Source organism: Antrostomus carolinensis, unplaced genomic scaffold, assembly GCF_000700745.2.
Source record: "Antrostomus carolinensis isolate BGI_N321 unplaced genomic scaffold, ASM70074v2 scaffold69, whole genome shotgun sequence".
NCBI classification, from domain to species: Eukaryota; Metazoa; Chordata; class Aves; order Caprimulgiformes; family Caprimulgidae; genus Antrostomus; species Antrostomus carolinensis.
The window spans coordinates 42,917-65,147 of record NW_010340402.1 but is presented as its reverse complement, the minus strand read 5'-3'; the positions used below and the strand labels follow the sequence as shown (position 1 = coordinate 65,147).

Here is a 22,231-nt window from a genome sequence, read left to right as displayed (position 1 = left end):
CTTGTTATTAGTCAATGTGTCCCCATGCCTCATTTACTGAGCACTATTCACACTCTGCTCTGAGACTTATTAATTTCTGCCTGGGCTGTCATACTTTACTTATATTCTAGTAGCTCCTCACTTCTCAGATACCATTCTAAAGAGAAATAGGAAAAGATTGTATTAGCCCTCTTCAGTAGAAGGGGTCTGAGAAACTAAGGTGAAAGTTACAAATTAAATTAAGAAGTAGACACTCACGAGCTGTCCTAGACGCAAGAACCTAGAGCAATTAGAATTCTTTGGTAATTTGCATATTGAAATAATTTTCATTGACTTGAGCTAGCTCTGTAAAAGATCAGTGCTTCATAAATAAGACCCAAGGGTTTAAAACTAAGTATTCAGAATGTAAACAACACACAATTAGTAAAAACATGGCTTGATTAGATTGGAATCACACAGAAATTCTGTAACAGAAGCAAGAATAGAGTCTAGCAGTCAGCATTAATACTTAACTATGACAGCCTTGTCTTCCATTCCTGTAACATTTTGACTCTTTCACACCTTGCCATTTCTTCAGCAAATGAGACAGAAGTCCTAGCAACCTTCTTTATACATTTCCAGCTGGCACCAGAAATGGTAAAATCAGGACAATGAATAAGGCTGAAGTTGTCCCACTATGCACAGCCACGAATACGTCAAAGAAGTCTGAATCAGAAGTGGACAGGTGATTTCAGTTATGCCGTTTCCCAGGTACTGAACCTTGACTTTTGCAACCCTACTAGTATTATGTCAGCTTCAACAGTACATAAACATACCAAAAAAACCAAAAAAAATCTGCCCACAGCACAAGAGTGACACCTGTGTGGTCCACTGCAGGGCCAGAACCTTCCTACCCACCACACAGATTTCAGCCAGTTGAACTAATGTAGTAACAGTGGCAGTAGCAGACTACCACTCTCTACTTCATCAGCCACACTATTTTTCTGTTTTAATTATAACATCATGATTGTTACTGGGGAAATATTTTTCCAACCAGCTCTAGTGAAAGTAATATCTTTTCCCCTGACCAACAAATATGCCATTAAAAAATAAAATATTCATATTAAAGAAGCATCCAAAATTTTGAGTCTAACAGGCAGCCATATTCCGAAATTCTTTAGGTAAACTAATAAAGAGATATTTAACAAGACTATGTTCTAAATTGTTTTTTGTGCCTTTCACCCACCAGTTCTTTTGGGAATACAAGTTATTCACTGGACATAGAAGCCCACTGCCCCACAGGCATAGTGAAATAAAAGTCTAAAGATCAGAACAGTGGCCTTAGACTCAGGAAGCCTGACCTGCTTTGTGGTCTCAGATAAACGACAACCTCAAGGTCTCAATTTCCCAATCTACAAAATTGGATTGGTTTTTGATCTCAAGAAGAACTGCGTGGACTTGTTATATCACTGTTATTGAAAAAAAAGCCTCCCTACCTCAAATATCTTCACATGTAAAACTGTGTATGAATGCAAAGTATTTAGCATGGTCCATTTAGTTGGAGAATTATCATGTATCCTGCAAAAGCCCCATTTGCTCCCTGTGCATGGAGATCAGAGGAGTTACGCCTCTGACCTGCCCGGCGTCACCCTGCAGGGACTGGAGAACAGACGGGCAGAGCAGTTCCAGGGAAGCACAGCGGGTGAAACCTGAGGCACTGACATGCACTACATCAGTCAAATTTAAAATGAACTAAAATTTCTTTTTGCCAAGTCCTTCTAACTTTATGAGGACCTAAGTACCAGTTAAGAGACATGATGCAAGCAAATGCAAGGGTCGTACAACAGAATGATGGATAAAGCCTCTATCAGGTGCTCGCTTCCTGTGCGCAGCAGGTGCTCAGATATTAGAACTGAAAATTTAAAATAGTAAAATCTAAACATCCATCTAAATATATGTTCTAGAGGAATGATTTCAACTGACTATTCAAAAGCAGAAAGAGGCCATCTCACTGATAATAAAACATAATTAGAAGAGTGACATAGCTTTTACTTATTAATTATATTTCTTTTGTACCAATGCTACAGGAACTATAGCAAAAAAAAAAAATTAAAATCAGCAAAAAACTTTTCTGATGACAGGTTTTTTCTCCTATTAGCTCTGCAAAACATAATAATCTCGAAAGAATGGTATTTCCTTCCACTTTTGCACAGCAGTATGTACAAATAAAAATGTTAACTGCCAGGATATAATTTTCAGTATGCTTGTCTTACTTCAGATGTGTGTTTTCTGTTTGGAGCACAGCTGTTCATATTTCCCAACATGAGCTTCAGTGCTGTAAATATCTTCTCTATTGAGGGCTACATTCCCAAAGTACTGCACGGGGGCCACACGTACAAATTGTGTTAGTGCTAATGTAAGCTGTGTGCATGCAAATCCATGCACAGCACTTAGAAAATGCAGACCATGGACCTTGACCCCACCACTTTGCCACTGAACTAGAACTGCTCTACTTAATGCTGTGACTGCGACATAAATCAGGTTTTTCAAAAGGCTTCTATTCAGCTAAAAGAACTCATTCTGGGATAAAATTTAAATAGATCATGCTGCAGAACTGCATTAACGAAGCAAATTACTCCCAGCAACCTGGAAAACAAAATAATTTGGAAACCCAGTGTAAAATTGTCTGGGTTTTATTGCCACATTTATTTTTTTCAACAGTAGAAGTCTGTGTTGTGTTTAGCTCAATTTCTTTACTTCTGGCTTTCAAAAACAAGTCCTTTGCCTGTCAGCTAACACAGCTGGCAGCACTATTGCCTCTACGCTAGAAGGTCAGAGATGCACATCTCTGACAGAGACATGGGCTTGTATCCAATGCTGACGCTGCAACAGAGCATTTGGGGGCTGTCGTTGCACAGTTAGAACTGCCTGCCTTCAGATGAGACATTAAATCAAGGTCATTTCTGCCCATCAGTGGGGACCACCTGGGTGAAAGGTAACAATCCCATGGCAATTTTCACAACAGCAGGACATAAGCACAATGGTCGTAACAATATTTGCTCCTAAGAAATAGCTTCTGGTATCCAAGATTCTTTGGAAGCTATTGTCAAGCAAAATAATAAAAATCCATGGGGCTATCTGAATCATGTCAATGATATTGCCCTCCTACTTTGCAAAGCTTTCTCTCTTTAGGAGGAAGGGTAGCCTACTTCTAAGCACAATGAGAGTACTAAGTCCAAATACACATGAATACATTTTGCATAGGTGCAATATATACTTGTACGTTTTTAGAAACATGGATTCATGAATATCCAGTTTCCTGAAGGCAAATTTGCAACAATAATTTTCAAATTAAGTTACTATCATTCAGTCAGTCTGCTGCTTTAGGAAGAGGGAAAAATGCAAGAAACATAAAAGTATGCAAAATAAAAGCTATTTCTGCACCATTTTCCTCTGAGCCCAGCAGTTTATTCTATACCTAGTGACAAAAGTGGTGGTTGGTGGCCATACACCCCCTCTGTTTCCTGGCTTTGTGACTACAAGGAGAGAATCTGATGAACAGACCTGGGCATTTTTTTAGCTTTCATAGGATCAATCTATCTTGTAAGATCAAGAGCAGAAAGAAAGAATGGTACAACTACAGATGGATGTCAGGCTGTCGCTCTGAAAGTGGTGAAATATCACATCCTTTAATAAAAGCTAAAACAATACAGAGATAATGTAACAGGACAGTATGGAAGCATGGTGTACTGCACTCAGGGAACTCGGGCAGTAACAGAAATCTCCCATTCTTATCAAGGATTTCATATGTTCTTCATGAACTATAATCAAGCAAGAAGATTTTTCTTTCTTCTTTTTTTTTCCTTTTTTCTTTTTTTTTCCCCAGATACTGTCTGAACCAAAGATGAGGGGGAATCATAAGCCTATAAAGAAACCTTTGGGTATAGCATGAGATATGATTTTTTTTTTTTTAAAGAATCTGAATTGATTAATTGATTTGGAAGCAAGAAATTATAAAGCATGTTTTTCTTTCCAAGGAAGCCCTCAAAAAGAAATTGAGAGGAGTTGCATCATTTGGGGTATTGATAATATAGGGCTCTTCACTGTGTTTGTTTGAGCAGTTTTAGGCAGGTCTCGAGGAAATATGTTGCTTTAGTCATTCATGTGACAGGGGAAATAAGACTGGAAGAATATCAGATAAAAGGCAAAATGGACTAAAGTTATCTTCAACCACAACTGAAAATGAGAAGCAAAACTAATACATACATAGTAGATAGTGAAATAAAATTAAGTATACAAATAAAAACACTGCTTCTATAAAAATAAGAAATATGCAAATACTTAACATCCATCATGGGAAAAATTCCAGTGAAGTTACAATTAGATTTTGAGCTTAATTTCAGTACCAACCTATTTCATTTCTATAACACTATAATGATTTCATCAGTAACAAATTCTCTAGGTAGTATCACACTGGAAGGTTTAAGGATGGCACCATTAAATAGCATCCATAATTGTTACAATCAACCGCATATTACACAAAAGGGTGCATTTGTGGATGACTGTTAAATGTACCAATTTGCCAGATTAGCACTTTGCTGAAAGTAACACTCTGAGCCTTCAAGAACCTATTACCTACAGACCAAAGCTCATGTCAAGTCCATTTTCTGCTAAAAAATGAACCTGGGCATCCTTTCACAGTAGAATTTATATTACAGCCACAAATGCTACTGATAACCATTAACAGTTTAGTTACGATGGGGCAAAACATGGGTTTTTAAAATGCCACAGAGCGTAGGGCTGGGTGTAACAGCTGTTGATAGATGGATGTTTCCTCACCTTGTTTCAGTCTCCTTTGCTCTTAAACTATTGCAGGAAGCTGTGATCAGTGCTTTGCAAAGGGTGACAATTTGGGCTGTGAACCTGTCAAAACACCAACTCTATTTCACAGGAAGAGTCTTGCAGATACACGCAGGCTCCACAAAGCGTGAGAACCTGAGGTTTCATTTACAGTGATACTGGGAGCAAATCTAAACAAGCAATCTAGAAACACTTTTGCCTTCCCACATCCTCTAGATCATTAAATTACAAACACTACCTCTGTAGAGCACTGTTTAAAGATTATCCTATCTCAAATACAAAAAAGTAATAGAAATCTAGAACATTGTCAGGTAGACAAATACTTCCCTGCATCCAGAAATAACTAATGGTTATATACAGAGATATTCATATCAAAAAGAAACAAAAATGCTACATTAATGAATCCTCAAGCAATTTAAAAATTCAAACATATTTTAAGATGTATTATGCAATAGTATCTACTCACTCACATCTAATGTAAAAAACCCTGTTTGTGATATGCAGTTGCTAAATTATATTTATGTTTATAAAAATCTTGCCAGACAAACTGGATTTTTCAAAGAAAAATTACATGCTTAGTGAGTGAAGGGAAATTACTAGAGGCCCTTTTTCACTTAGTAAAGACTGATAAAGAGATTGATTTTCAGGAATTCAGAATACAATTTCCTAAATAATTGGACAATTAATCTGAATGTGCAGGAGCTACAAGTATATATACAAATCCGGTGTTTTGAATGTAAAATGAACTGCTAATTTCTTAACAAATCTAGTGCATTCCATTATGGAAGCTGTTCCTCTAATGAACAAATACATTTAAACTGCAAGAACGTTAATGCAGACTGAATGGAAAAAATGATGGCAAAAAATCCTATTTCCAAGAATAACTCAAACCACTGTAAGATTTCTCAAACAGATTGAAACAAACAAACAAACAAAAAAAACCCCACACCACCACAAACTCATAACAAATAAAAATCACTTTGCTTTTTAGTTCTAAACCTTTTTTAATTTGCCTCAGACAACGCACATCTTTGTGATATTTTCAATGTTAAATCTGCTTTGTCTTTACAAACAATCTTCAGGAGAAGATAAATGATATTTGTGGAAAGAGCAGAAAAGCATGAGGAATGTGACAACCTGGGCATCATTTTGTGAAACCATGAAGTGATTCTTCTCATGAAAAAGCATTCAAGACATTTTAGGAAAAATAAATCCCAGGTAATTTGGTATCTAGAAGCAGAGGTAATGTCTTATATAACTTTTCTCTCCCATTACAGCTGAATTCCATGCTGAGTTCTGGGAAACTGAGACAGCAAGAAGTGAGGAATATTAGCCCACCACATGATGGTCATGAAGAAGGTCAAAGTAGTATATCCCTTGTTATAAGCAACCTAGCAAACTGGTAACAACAGATGAGGAGAAGGCTGAGGTACTCAATGACTTTTTTGCCTCAGTCTTCACTGGCAACCACTCTGCCCACACTTCTTGAACGGATGGACTGCAAGATGAGGACTTGGGGAGCAAAGTCCCTCCCACTGTAAGAGAAGATCGGGTTTGTGAACACCTGAGGAACTTGAACATTAATAAGTCTATGGGACCTGATGAGATGCATCCCAGAGTCCTGAGGGAATTGGCTCATGTAGTTGCTAAGCCACTCTCCATCATCTTTGAAAAGTCACAGCAGTCAGGTGAAGTCCCTGGTGACTGGAAAAAGGGAAACACTGCACCCATTTTTAAAACGGGTAGAAAGGAGGACCCTGGGAACCACCAACCTCTCAGACTCACCTCTGTGCCTGGGAAGATCATGGAACAGATCCTCCTAGAAGCTATGCTAAGGTACATGGAGAACAGGGAGGTGATTTGAGACAGCCAGCATGGCTTCATCAAAGGCAATTCCTGCCTGACCAACCTAGTGGCCTTATATGATGGAGTGACTATAATAGTGGACAAGGGAAGAACTTCTGTAAGGCCTTTGACATGGCCTCCCATAACATCCTTCTCTCTAAAGAGATATGGACTGTTTGGTGGATGAGGAATTGGTTAGATGGTTGCATCCAGAGGGTAGTTAGTGGTCAATGGTTCGCTAAGCATCCAGGGGGAAATCAGCCATGAGTAGCATTCCGCATGGGTCTGTACTGGGACCAGTATTGTTTAATATCTTCAATGACATAGTGGGATTAAGTGCACCCTCAGCATATTTGTTAATGACTCCAAGCTGAGTGGTGCAGTTGACATGCCTGAGGGACAGGATGTCATCCAGAGGGACCTGGGCAAGCTTGAGAAGAGGGCCCATGTGAACCTCAAGAGGTTCAACAAGGCAAAGCACAAGGTCCTGCATGTGGGTCAGAGCAATCCCTGGTATCAATACAGGCTGGGGGATGAAAGCATTGATTGAAGCCCTGCAGAGAAGTACTTGAGGGTACTGGTGGATGAAAAGCTGGACATGAGCTAGCAATGTGCACTCACAGCCCAGAAGGCAAATTGTATCGTGAGCTGCATCAAAAGAAGTGTGGCCAGCAGGCTGAGGGTGGTGATTCTGCCCCTCTACTGCAGTCTGATGAGACCTCACCTGGAGTACTATGTCCAGCTCTGGAATCTTCAGCACGGGAGTCCTCAGCACAAGACAGACATGGAGCAGGTCCAGAGGAGGGCCACAAAAATGATCAGAGGGATGGAGCACCTCTCCTATGAAGAAAGGCTGAGAGAGTTGGGGTCGCTCAGCCTGGAGAAGAGAAGGCTCCGAGACCTTATTGCAGCCTTTCAATGATTAAGGGAGCCTATAAGAAAGATGGGGACAAACTTTTTAGCAGGGCCTGTTGAGGTAGGACAAGGGGTAATGGTTTTAAACTAAAGAGGGTAAATTTAGACTAAATATAAGGAAGAAATTTCTTACAATGAGAGTGGTGAAACACTGGAATAGGTTACCCAGAAAGGTGGTAGCTGCCCCATCCCTGGAAACATTCAAGGTGGAGTTGGACGGGACTTTGAGCAACCTGAAAAAGTTGATGTCCCTGCTCATTGCCAGAGGGTTGGACTAGATGACCTTTAAAGGTTCCTTCCAACCCAAACTACTCTGTGATTCTATGATCTTCCAAGGCATGTGAGCAAAGGTGCAAGAACTGTAAATATAAAAGCAGACAGGTTAAAACCTGTGTTAATGTGGAATACGGGTCAATCATGTACTATCAAGGAGATGAGCAGCCGACTGGGGTTTTTTTCTGCTCTAGATTTTATTTTTCTTATTTGCAACTATTTAGCACACACTGAAACTAGCAGAGAAATGCGGGCATTACACATGCTATTTGTGGTAGACATGCACTGTGGTTTTAGCAAACAGGACTGGAAATACCAGAGGAAACAGTGGCCTTGAAGACAGCAATCTCAGAAACATCAGAGTGTCACTGTAATTTTTTTTTTTTTTTAAGGATTCTGTTATGATAATAGTTAGGTTTGCAGAAAATGATTTCTGCGTTATTTAGATAAGCAACCTCACAGAAGGCCATTTCTTCCTCAGGCAATGAAGACTGGGTAACACTCATGCGTATGGGAGCAAGCCATTTAAGTGCAAGTGGAGGGAGCTCTACAATGCTGGTTCCTATGTGATTAGCAACAGCCTGAACATAACAAATGTTTTAGATTTCATGACAGAATTTACCCTCTCTTGTGGCCAGCAAAGGTAGCAACTCATTTTAAACAGGAAATAATATCACATGTTTTAGATTTCATGACAGAATTTACCCTGTCTTGTGGCCAAAGGTAGCAACTCATTTTAAACAGGAAACAATATCACCCCCATCCATTGCTTGAAAATGATTTCTCATCTACAATTATCTGTCAGTTTTGCCTTCTCATTTTCAGCTATCACCAGCCTCCATACCTACAAAAGTCCATTTCTCCTTGATTCTTGTGCTCAGCTCCAAAATAATTTATTAGGAGTTACACATGCTTATCAAAGACATACAGAATTCACGCTAAAATTAATGGCATTCTATGAAAGTTGCTATATATCATTATATAATATATGCCAACACTGCTGTCACAGTACGTGGATTGCCTCATCCTTTGTCAATCAGAATAAAGCATTGGTGTAGTGCAAAGAATATTTTTGTTGCTGTTCTGACAATAAAGTTCTAACTGTAATACAATGGTAATAAGTGATAATACATCAGGGCTAGTAGATGTCCAATCATTTTATGAGAGTCAATCTGACTGCCCCCATTTTACTTTTGGAATTTGACCAGAAATTACTTGATCCAGAAATGTTACATGCTCTTTATAAACATGAATCCTTTACAAACATGATGAAACAGAAGCAGTGAACAGTACTTTGGTCCAGGCCAGCAGCAGGACAGACACTGAGGACAGTTTGTAAGAGTTCCAGCCTGTTACTCTGACCATTCTCTTCTAAGTTAAACAACAATAATCATAATTACAGTAATGTTATCAGCTCCATCAGTTGTCACTGATACTGGTGATTACAAGGACCATCCAACACTAAGGACCAACTGTAGCAGAAATGAGTGGATTCATCTGAATGGAGGATTCCACAACACAGTCCCTCTACCTCCAAGGCACTCCCCTGTGGGACTCCCTGAAAGTCCGTCATTGAGAGGATTAATGAAGAACATCATCTACTATGCATTTGAGAAAATTATGTTTCTCTGGCTTCTAACTGGAGAGCCTGTTTAGGCTCAAAAACACTGAAGAGTGCCTCTACTCAGCCTTTGGGAGACACTGGCATGGCTGCAAATAAACTTTTTAGAGACTCACTCCATTTGAGAAAGAAGTTATGTTTGCAAAGACATTAGAAGGAAACTTAAAAAACTACATGAGGTCTGAGCTGAGAAACAATTTTGCCATAGGTTATTCTGGTTCGAAATCTACTCTCAGTTGCTTTTCCAAAGCCTGTCACCTGAAGACTGGATCAACATAATGCCTTCAGGTTGAAAGAGTTGGGGCTGTTCAGCCTGGAGAAGAGAAGGCTCCGGGGAGATCTTATAGCGGCCTTCCAGTACCTGAAGGGGGCCTACAAGAAAGCTGGGGAAGGACTTTTCATAAGGGCAGTTAAAGACAAAACAAGGGGAAATGGGTTTAAGCTGAAAGAGGGTAGGTTTAGATTAGATATTAGGAAGAAGTTCTTCACTGTAAGGGTGGTCAGACACTGCAACAGGTTGTCCAAGGAAGTTGTGGATGCCCCCTCCCTGGACGTGTTTAAGGCCAGGCTGGATGAGGCTTTGAGCAACCTGGTCTAGTGGAAGGTGTCCCTGCTGATGGCAGGGGGATTGGAACTAGATGATCTTTAAGGTCCCTTCCAACCCAAACCATTCTATGATTCATCTTGGAGTTACATCTTGAATCTCTTCAGGAACCAAACGTGCATAATGCAGCAGTAGCTAGCTTAAGAACAGCCTCTCATCTCCTACATCTCCAAGCTATGTCTTAGAAGCTGTCCTGAATGGTAGTTTATTTTTGGAGAAGAGGTAATCCGATGATCTAGTGAAAGAAATTTTGGGCAGTGAAGGGCAAACCAAATTGGAGAGGACAAAAGCTAAAGAAATAAATTATCAGTTTTGGACAACATATACTGGCTCTAAAAAGTAAGAGCTAACAGAAAATAGTATAGACATTACAAATCTTTTACATGCTAGAAATAAGATGACACGAGAAACTGTATCATAAACCAGAAAATGGTAATAAATCAATAAAATTAATTACACAAAAAACACCTGAGAACAAAATTGTCAGCCATTGATCAATTCCATAATATACTGCATGTCATTAAATACAGGGTTATTGTTTTTACCGAAAGGCCAACCTTTGTCTGTCACCTTGGTGCTTAATTTCTGTTGTGGTATATTTTTCAGTGCTGATCCAAGTTTTCAGTGTTCTGAAACTGTTCTTAAGCCCTGGAATTACTTCGGAGTGACTCCTGTGCATGCAGTCAAGCATTTCAGAGGAGTTTGAAGGCATCTGAAAAAAAGCTTAGAAAAATACTTCTTCAACTTGAGGCACTCCAGAAATTATGTTTTCTCTTTGCAAATGTGAATCCTAGGCACCAGTATTCAAAAAGGCAGAAGGGAGGGAGGGTGGTAGCATGACCGAACTAGAACCAGGGAAATCAACCCAAACCAACTTGCACTTTGGCCTATGTAATATTAACACAAGGTCCTTGAGCACTCTTTGCAGCATCTAACTGGAGCAAGCAGGTTCTGTCCCCTCGACAAATACTGATCCAAGATCTGTGGCATGTCCATTTATTTCAAATCCAAAACTCTGGGTCCTAACTACAAGAAACTCTTAAATTCAAGAAGTTGTATTCAGAAAAATGATGCTGTTACTTGTGGAAAAGAGGACTTCAGTGCTATGAACAAGGTAAAGGCAGTAACGTGCACCCCTAGGGTTGGTGATAAAAATGGAGGATGAATTGTTGTTAATAAGTGGACAATCCTAAAATCACTCTAGCTCCCTGTACTCATTTTGGAAATTTCATTTAACACTGTATTTATTCATCTAATGGGCACGGCAACTGCTTTTCTAAGTGACAGGAAGCAACAGATTACTGTAATCTCTGACTAGCTGAATATGAAAAATATATCAAATGGAGAGAAGGAAAAATAAAGATGAGGGAAAGAAATACTGCAAATAACATAGAACTACATTTTCTCCTCACCCTTCGCCAGACTGAATTGGTTTTCACTTTAGGGTGCAGCCCCATGGACACAATTTACAATGAACTTTTCAGTGTTGGTGGTAATACCACTTATTGGTTTAGAGATCAAAAATTAGTTATGATGAGCAGGGAAAATTTACAGCTACACCCACAGAAAATGTAGCTCCTTGTCGGCGATACCATAACTCTATCAAGTAGAGCTCTAAGATGCACACACTACCAGCACAGTAATGCCAGTGAGGGGCATGAGGGTTTTGATATGATAGTCACACAGGCCCTCTTACAGATCAAATAACACATATTTGGTAGTATGGATTAATGTATTCAGACAGATAAGAGAGACTATCCCAAGAAAAGCAATTATTGCTGGTGCAATCTGCATCTGCTCTAAGAGAGTCTCTGAGCTCATTTCTCTCTATGCAGCAGTTAAACCAGTCCACCTGTTCCAGCCCAGTCTGAGAGCAGAGAGCACAGATTAACAGCTCAAAAATGCATCTAAGGTTCACATTTTAATCTAACAAAAAGCCTAAGAGAAAAGGCTCACATGGTAGAAACTTTCCACCAACTCAGAGAACAATAAAAAAGACAAAGCTGTGTATTCAATCCACAGAGCCTTGCAGCAGAACCTGAAGCTGCCAAATGCAGGCTATGACAGATGGCCATGGGAGCAAACTTGGAAAGCAAAGGCTTTCAAGGAAGATGGCTGTGGCTTTAAAACTAGCCAGTAATTGGCGTGATTGTCAGTGTTAAGAGTCTGTCTCTTGAGCAAGTTCTAGCTGGTGTATTTACGTGTGCACCTGTGCACGTACGTGTGACTGTGTGCGTGCCTGGCATGCTGCTTCCCTGCAGGGAAGTATTAATAGCCTTGGGTCAGCTCAGTGCTGTGCCTCTCTGCCAGAATAGCTATGCTGGGCAAGAGCTCAAAGAGCTAAAATCGCTGATTGCCATAGCCAGCAGAAACCCCTTGTGTAGAAATGATTATATGAGCAAAATTCCACTTTCACTGCTCTTTTTACTCTGTGGTGTATTTTATACACCAGTACAAAGTGTACCTTAGCAGTTATCACTGCATCCAAAACTAGTAACACTTTGCTGCAAAGGATACCTTGAATCTCTGAAAATCACAGTTCAGGTACAAACTCAAGAGGGTGACACTGAACTTCCCACAATGGAGGCATTTTAATTTTTAAATAGCAGTAGTGGGAGGATATTCAGTGAGTTAGGGCACTGCTCTCCCAAGTGAGGAAATGAAACAGCAAGAAGACACCTTGCTTGCTATTAATGCAAACCAGCTCATCCTTCATCTAGCAACTATTATTGACAAAAACTGAAATCACATCATGCTTACAGAATTCAGTTCTCATCCAGAGTAAGAGCATGTTCAGGTTACAGCAAGTTCCTCCTTCCTCACCTTGACTACAAGGTTCATCTGCTCATTACACTAGCCAGCCGACCTTTCCTATCTTCCCCAGTGGTTTGGTCTCATTCAATAAGCTATCAGAGCAAATCTCTCTGGTCTTTTCTTTACCAGTCAAAAGAACACTCCATTCATTTTGTCTGGTCCATCTGCCATTTAAATAAAACAAAACTTTACTGATAGGAGTTTGTCTATCAAGCTGGCTAACTGCAAAATTTAGATTTGTCTGTTTTCCAAATGGTCTCATGTCAATTTTCATGGTGTCGTGTCTCTCATTTGGAGAGGTATTGTTCACATTTCTCACACAGAAAACCCAACTGGCATCTCATAGGGAGTCTAACATTACCTAACGTAAACCTTCCCTTCGCTAGCAGTAAAAAAAAAAATCATCAAGAAGGTGGGAAAAATCTCTGGAAAATACCAAGGTGGATGGCAAATCCATGACACCAGGCACTTTTTCTGGTATAAGCTGTAAGCTCCATTCAATAGATCAATCCAGCTGATGACTGTGCATCATAGACATTTATTTCTACCAGCCCAGGTTCTTTAGGGATTGACTTTTGATGGCACAGCTCACTGGCTGATAGTAATCTCTTCTCAAGTCCCTGTCTTTTTTTTAAAAAAAGCAGAGCTGCCACACAAGCAGTACAGCTTGACTCATCACATTCAGGCTCTGTATAGAGCAGACTTAATTCCTTTGTATAGAATACTCAATATATTTATCCTGGCACTTGACTTTTTCCTCATGAGACACCATCAGAGTTGTGGCAGCTTTAAAAACCTAAGCTAATTCCATATATACAGAAGGAAAAAGGCTGAGTTGGCAGGATTTACTCTACAGAGGACACACATCATCTGTGCTCCCTTCTCTCCTGTAGGTTCATAACAGCCTGAGTGGTTACAAAGTGGACCTCGCAGCTTATTCTTATAGTTCTCTCTTCTCCCAGACAAAAAAGGAATTGGAAAGAGGAAGAAGGCAGTTGGGACTCTGGTGATAATTTGTTTAGTGAGGTCTATATCTGTAATACAAGATGGACTCCTGGAGCTGCTCATTTAGTGGTTAAAGTCTTCAGCAAGAATTTTATTTTCAAGTGTGTGCCTATGGCTGGTATAGTCAGCAAACACAGAGGGGCAATGGGAGCCAACAACCCACCATAGAAATATCTCTCAGAAGTGTAACAAGCAATGTGATCACCATTACAAATGTTATGTAACCAATTCTTCTGCAATATTTCCAATAAAAGTTGTTCCTGAAAATATATATGGCAGAAGGAAAAAATATCCAAAAGAATATACAACATGTTTAGTTTTATTTCCATCATTATTACCTGATCAGTAAGGCTGAAATTATGTAACGGAGTAACTGCTATAACATTGTGTCTTAGAAGGGATATAAAGTATAATGAAACAGATGACCTTTCCTTAACAAAATATCCTATGAATTCTTAAGAATTCATTAACAATGAATAAGATCCCAAAGGAAAAGACAAGGTGGAAGTCATGAATGTGTCAGAAATTAAATACCAAAGCAACTTTCTGTCACAGTGAGATCCAGTTGATGTAGCTTTTTAGTCTCTCTAGGACCCATTTCTTTCCAGTAAGAGTATGAAACAAACATCTCTGAAGTTAGTTGAATACACCATGCAGGTTCATAGCCTGGTACCTTCTGTTTTGACATGATACCCAGTGCCCCAAATTTATCTTCATAGTAAGTGTCATTCTGCATCCATCACTAAAGAGGCAAAACTTAAACCTTCCCAGGTTAATCTTTAGCTTTACTTATTTAGTATTTAATATAAAAATTTCAGTCTTTTCAATTTTTTTTCTTACTCCCATATCTGGAAAGAAACTATAATATCCATCACATTCTTTGCTTTCTTTAAATCTAGTTATTCAAGTTTTATAAGAACATGGTCTCTCATGATTGGTATGAGTCCTTCCTATGATTACTCCTAACATGTTTCACAACTATGCTGTTGCTAGTCTTGAAATGGTATGTGCCTTATTTTAAAGTCAGATAGCACATCACATAGCCTATATTTCTGTATGTTATGTTAGTTTTCCTCTCTACTTCAGGTGCTGTTCTTTCTTAATGCAATTAATTAATCCTGTTTTTAAAAAAAAAAAAAAAAAAGGAAAAGAAAAAGTACTACACAAATATAGATAAGGTATGTAGCCTCATCCTTAGGCTGTGTGTTCACACATATATGTGGCTGTGTGTACCACAACTGGCAAGCAATTAATGCTTGTATACTAGTTTGTGCAGGTTATGGGACAAAATGGCATGTGATAATATGATCCAAATTTATTTCTTCAATATCAACACAATATTGATGGGTTTTTCAGTTACAGTAGAACTTAAAAAAAACCCAAACTTAACTGCTACAATGCATATTCCTTTTATTTAGCGCTCATCACTATACTTCAAGATTCTTCAATGTTCATGACACAAAAGCTCTTCTCTCCCTCAGAATTCATTTTAGATTAAGCCATTAGTTCTCACGGATGCAGTTTAATGTAGGGACTTTAGGTCATCTCAGAACTTACCCTTTTCCAAGAACAGTTTTAATCTTTGTATAGTGCTTGAATATACTTCTTATAATTATGTTTCAAGTGTTATTGCAGCTATATTTCAGATTTTACGTATGTAAGAAAATGCTATATTATTTTAATACTGATGGTGGAGTAAAAATCTATTCAATATTCACCTTTCAAGAAGTACAATCAAATATCCAAGAATGCTATTAGACTTGCCTAGCATAAAGTTTCAAACTGCTAATGGGTTTTAAATTGATGTCATAATGCTGCAATTTAAATACATGATGTTCATTAATTTTGCCAGAACTCTTTGTAGAGTAGGAGTGGTAGGAAAGAAGGAGAAAGGTTATGTTTTCTATACCTGCTTCTTTTTAGCTGCTTGCCCATTTTTGATACACAAGAAGAATCATTACATCACCTTGGGGTGGGGGGTGAAGTTTACTCAAATGACAATGGGTTTCAATTTAGGTAACTACTGTGGAGTTATATACGCAAAGCAATATTTTATATTAAAAAATACCAGGAAAAGGATAAAAGTAACATGATAGGCATGACATTTCTTAAAGGTGGATTTCATGGGACCTACCACCAAAAATCCATAGGCACAAAGTAGAGGAAATAAGAGATAGAAAGGTCATCTTGCCCATACACTTTCTTAGCGCTGAAAGGTCAAAATTCATGTACTTGAGCAAGAGAGCAATATTGCAAAACAGGCACCCATAGCCTCTCACAAATCTCAGGGAGTCCCTTCAGATGTGGCATTGAAAAGGGAAAAGAGATCACACTGTAGAAGACTTCTAAGGGATCCTCTTCTATTGAGGGGAGGGAGGGTGGGCATTAGATGCAAATTTTCTAGGTCAAGAATTGTCCATTTCAGAAATATTTGAAAAGTCTAAGTAAAATGTGTCTAGACATAATAAGCCAGTATAGTACAACACTTCACATCTATTTATATTTTAAATATAGTATGTTTACTGTACATAAAGTCAGTTTTTCCAGAGCTGTTGCTATAGCTACAAATCAAGGAAACCATAGCAACAACCCTGTATTATGTACAGCCTTAATTAGGGATTAACTTATGTCTCTCTTTGCATTTTATATCAAATACTCCCATACAATCTAGTTATAGTAATCTTAAATTTTTTCAGAGTTTTTAATAATAAAAATTGCATAGTATTACACTGTCAAGTCAAATACATAATAACCTTGAAATGTCTTTACTGCATTCTTTTCATCTTACCTAATAATATACACATTATTGTTTTTTACTTGAGATAAACACAGATGTTCATATCACCATATTTCCTGATCTTCTTTAATACAAATAATTGATCACTTCAGCCTTAACCACCAAATAATTGATTTTCCATCATCTCATAAGGTTTTCAAGTCTCATCCCACTCAGTCTTACCCCAAAAGAAATCATCTCCTCCTAACCTCAACTTTTTTTTCCTATGGATTAAAGTCTTGGTTTTGTTTTTTGTTTTGTTTGTTTTTTCCTTTTTCCTTAGAAAGTAAGTATGCTAGGGAGGGACAGGAAAGGTAGAGTAGTAGTTCATCTATATTTTCTAGCTTCCCCATCACATCAGATGACTGACTGGTTTGGTGCTAAATTACTCTAATTACTCTGTTTCGTTGACCTTGTATATGTGCTATTTAAGTAGACTGAGAAGTTGGGATTAGAGTGCCATTGCACGGGGCATGCAGCCAGGCCTCAGAGTGGAGCCTGAGAGGAACAGGTAAAGGAGAACACAGAACAAAGGTGAAGAAAAGAAGGAGAAGGATGTTGGAAGTGGCTGAGGAACAGGAGGGAGTGCTATCAGACAGCAGGAGACACGTAGGATCCAGTGGGGTGACAGGCTTCAAAGGATACCCTAGAAGACTATGAACACATTCAGCAGGTGTGCATAGATTCAACAAAACAATAAAGAAAAAGCCAAAATTCATGTCCTTAAAACCCTTTTCTCCTATCTTCCCTTCCATCATGCAATTTTCTGATAATTCATTACAGTATAGTTTCCTCCCCTTTTGGTTCTTGGCCATTGATGAGATGGCATGTGTCCAATTTTGCAAAAACCTTGGCCACACTTGTTTAAGGCATTAGCTGCACTCACAGACTCAACCTTCTTATCTTACTTACCATAGCAGCATAAAAAACTAGAAAAGAATATTTTAATTCTATGAAATGAGCAGAAATTCAATGCATTTAGCACTTAGAGAAATGAGAAATCTGTGGTTTTAATGTCTATGAAAATTAAGAATTGCTGGCCATTTTAATGTGAGTAGTTTGCAAATGCATATTTTATAAAGCAATCTGTGTTATAAAAATTGTAGTCTGAGAAAGCTATGAGTGTGAGTTAGGAACACAAGCCGTGTAACAGCTTTTCATATGGGCAGCACAACAAAACTTCCCTCGTACAGGGAATAATTAAGTCAGAAGATAGTGCATTCACAATTAGTAAGGCATGTTCAGTTTCTTCATTATGACTTTAATTAGCAAATATTAATGTAATTTGCAAATACAAGGGAGAAAACAATTAAAATTACTAAGTTTAAGGAGCCCTTCATGACCTAAGCTAAATCGAGACAAATGTCTTACTAATCAATACCAGTCACCAACTTTCAGGATACTCATTTCCATTTACTTTTAGAACTTCCAAGCATATTATAAAATTCAAGAATGAATTAAGGTTCCCACAATCTACATCTAACCTCTGATGAAGGCAATGGCAAGTAAAAATGAATTAGCATGCTCCTCTCCTCTCCAGTTATCGGTTCAGACTGATAGTGATCAAGTGACCGTGGTAGTTTTGCCTCATTCAGATTCCACGCCTGCCACTGTGGCAATAACCCAGGGACATGCAGAAGACACTGCCCTTTCATTTTTAGAGGGTTCCTGGCCCTTTTGTATTTAAGATATGCCAGATGGAGCCTTAGCCCTTTTGAACTCAACAGCAGCTCCCATCCCTTTCACTGGGACTAGGATTCACACTCTGACTCAAACAGACTTCGTTTCGGGTGCTTGTCCTTTTTCCACTCTGGAGATAACGTCCTTTGACCTCCAATATATTCAGTGCTGCATCTTAGATAATTAAAAGATACAGAAGTTTAAAAGAAGCTGCCTCCTACAAACTATAATCCTCTCTCGTCCTGATTTTCATATTTAACACTCTAAAAGTAAAATAATAACTGACTTGTCCAATACACTTACAGGACTGAATATCATGAAGTAGTATTTTCATTCTCTATAAAAGCTGTTATGTGAGTGAATTTAATTCATGAATATATTAATTGCAATTTTATAAAGAAAAATAAGTACCAGTAAGTGAAAGTCTGATAGCATTTCTCGTGCCTGACAGTGCTATAACTGATCAGAAACAACTCTAGAAAGAGTTAGTTTTTTTAATGCTAGCTTATTTTGCAAGTTTGCATCTGTTATAAATAGTACAGAGAGAAAGAGGGAGGAAGAAGCACCACTACCACCAAAACCCAACAATATCATTAGATATTTTGCCAACTAAGACAGTTTAAAGCAGGAGTACCTGTAAAATATGATTTTATCACACAAGTATTTTTATCACACAGCAAGTATTTTGCAAAGCAGATACAGGCCAAAGCATTTTAAAATACAGACAGGAAATATTGACTTGGCTTTCAAATAGCTACCAAGTGTTAATGTAACAGTTTCAGAAAAATCCAATAAACCTCTAGCTCTATAACTTTTCTACACTCACATATGTTCATTTCACAAATCATTCTCTTTTCCTTTTCTTTGCACATACAAACACAAATAAACTACTTCTGTCTTGGGTAACCCAGGCAAAATTAAACATTTTTAGGATTCTATTACAAACACACACAAGAAAATTTCCTTTTGAGTTAAAAGGATTGAAGGCTTAAAATTAATCTGAAAAATTCCATTTCTTGCACAAATATCAGTTTTCACTGCAACCAAGCATGACTGAGGCCTGCTCACTGCTCTCTCCACTGCAGACATGACAGAAATTAAAAAAAATTCAATGGACATTTAAATGGTAGCACACTTTTAAAAGACACTTTTCTCAGAAACATTGCTTCCTTTAGTTTTTATACTGGGCAGGTTGGTAGAAAAACAGTTATGTGGGATTAGAGAAAGAGAAGTCTACTGGTTCATTTTGTTGTGCTCTTGATACCAGGTCTTACCTCTTGAGTTTTCACATTTATATATCCATAATGAGTTCTCAGAGGTTGCCTTTGGCCATTAGAAAATGGTATCCACTTGACATTGGTTTGTCCAAAGCAGTTCAGGATTAAAGGAAAAGTTACTTCATTTGTGAGACGAACAATGATCAGACAGAGGAATGCTGCAATGAAACTCACAGCAACAACTGACTTTCTCTGCAATGAAAAGAAAAAAGGAAAAAGAAAATAAATCATTAAAATTACAAACTGGTTTTAATAAAAATGCATACCTTATATTGTAGGATGAAGGAAAAACACTTTAGAAAGCTTTACGTTAAATTATTCTTATAGTAGTCACCTTGCTGCAGGAGCACAAGGAGACAGGCTACTGGATCATTTTGTTTCAATAAACTTGCACTTCAGAGGTTTTGAGAGTTTATTTTAGAACTGGTTGGAAATGAATCAGTTTTGCTAAAAAAACAAAACAAAACAGCTTTTTTTTTTATTTTTAAGTTTCCAAAAATATCTATCAGTTTTAAATTTTCTTTGTGATGAAGATTTTTATGTAAACTTTCACACCAAAGTCTCAATTCAAAATCCCCAGTGCTCTAGACACATGACAAATACACAAAGTGAAAATACCATCTGCAACCATACCACACAAAGATTTTTCTGAAGAAGATAAGCACTACAGATTGTCCATTAATTTTAAATCATTTCTGTGCAACAGAACTTGTACTCTAACCTTAAATATTTTACAATAAATGGTTGGTGAAATCAGCACAATATTCTGCCTTATTCTAGGTTCAAGAATTTACAGAGCGAGGCATTATTATCTCAGACAAGATGACTTCCACTGTTAATAATAAAACAGATCTGAAGCCTGTATCTAATTAGCCTTTGCTTTCCACCTCTAACCCATACAGTTGGTTGGAATGGTTAACATAACCAAAGATAGATATCAACTTTTTCCCTGGGTAACTCCCCAGTCTGCAGGAGAAAAAACTTATAAGAAATATGATGTTCCCCTCATTTTTAGCTATTTTAAAATATTGCAGTCAATTTCTTTTTAAAAAAAATACGTAAGGACAAAACATGTTTGTTGGCATATGTTAAGATTCTAGGTATGATACTCTATCGTAAAGGTTATTTTTAAATTTTTCATGATGGAATGGAACAATGATCATTTACAGGTGATTTTACTGTACTTTAATTACTTTCTAACTTGACCTGATTTGCCACAGTTTAAATCACCCGACTGAATGTAATTCTATCCCTCTAAACAGTAATACATACAGAAAATAGAGGGCGGGGGGAAATTATTTGCCTAAGGGTCTCCATAAGTATACAGTAACACTACGTGGTGGATGCCAGAATCTGATCACTCCAATTTCTATCTACAAATACCACCAATGGGAAGCAGCAGAGTGCACATTTAAGACTTCTTTTATACATGACAGCAATAAGATTGCATGTGCTGCAAGGGCAACAGAAGGGTGAAAGGCGAGCTCTGATTGCAACTGTATAAGATGAATCTGTTCTTTGACTGGAGGTTCATTTGACAGTCTGCAGAAACCAAAATTCAAAATGTTGAGCAGAAGAAACAACAATATTTACAAAGCAAACATACTGGGAAAGTTTTACTGAACTTGAGCACACAAGGCTTATGAGCCCGTGCACAAGGCCTGTAGGCACAGCTGCCATGCTTCAGTTCAGATTCTGGACACAGAAAACAGTGACAACCAGAAAGGGCACACAGAAAAACTGAAGGGATGTTACCGCATTCCCACACACGAGACTTGACAAAATAGCACATTATGGGGGTCAATTGCACAGCTCTATCTGTTTTGATGTATTAGGAGGCTGAAATTGATAAGATAAAAGCAACAAAAGATTGAGATGGAAAACTCAGGTGAATGAGGTCACTGTAAGGAGAAAGGGAAGAGGATGATGAAGAGAAGAAGTAGTGTGGCAATGTGTTTCAGTGAGGAATCTCAGTCAGCTAATGGCAACGTAAAATTAAACCCAGCAAATCCTCAGAGTGCAGCGCAGCAGCCGCAACCCAATCACAGTTCTCAGAATGTATGGAAGCCACTGCACTCTTCATCAACTGTATTATAATAGATTTACATTAAATTGCAATAAACTGGCTGGGGAGCACTTCTCTGTCACTTCTCTTTGTACCAGATGGAGTCAGAAATGTTTAGCTATATATCAGGGCTTTGAAAGTGTTAAGAGCAGCCAAGATGTGCAGTGCGAGTGATAATTGTAAAGCAATGAGAAGAAGCATGAATTAGTCATATTATTTACTGCAAATCTGAATAAAAATATTGCAAATATTTAAAGGAGAATCTACAGTCTCATTCCACTACATGGACATGCTTCAATCAAAATGTCCACAGAAGGAAGCAGCAGTATTGCCCTGTGTGATGCCGTTACCCGATTTCCACATATTCTATCTTCCTGGTTTGTTGAATACTGGGGGTTTTATTTAATTTACTTTGTGCCAATATGTTCTGAACTTGAAAATGTTGCAATAAACTTTGTGTGTTTCTCACAGGGAGCTGTTCTAAAAAGCTTCTGCCCTGAGAAGAATTCAGACTCTAGATAGATTTTTTCGCCTTCAT

The 22,231-nt window shown here is 38.1% G+C and overlaps 1 protein-coding gene across 1 annotated transcript in view; it reads right to left on the bottom strand.

The window, feature by feature from the left end:
- ST6GALNAC3 (ST6 N-acetylgalactosaminide alpha-2,6-sialyltransferase 3) overlaps nt 1-19,820 on the bottom strand; it is a gene marked incomplete at its 5' end in the record, with an annotated part of 117,014 nt that extends 97,194 nt beyond the window's left edge. Inside the window, one exon of the mRNA XM_029087014.1 lies at nt 19,626-19,820. Within this exon, the coding sequence (XP_028942847.1) occupies nt 19,626-19,820 (195 nt within the window). The remainder of the gene's footprint in view (nt 1-19,625) is intronic.
- Nucleotides 19,821-22,231: the final 2,411 nt, after the last annotated feature.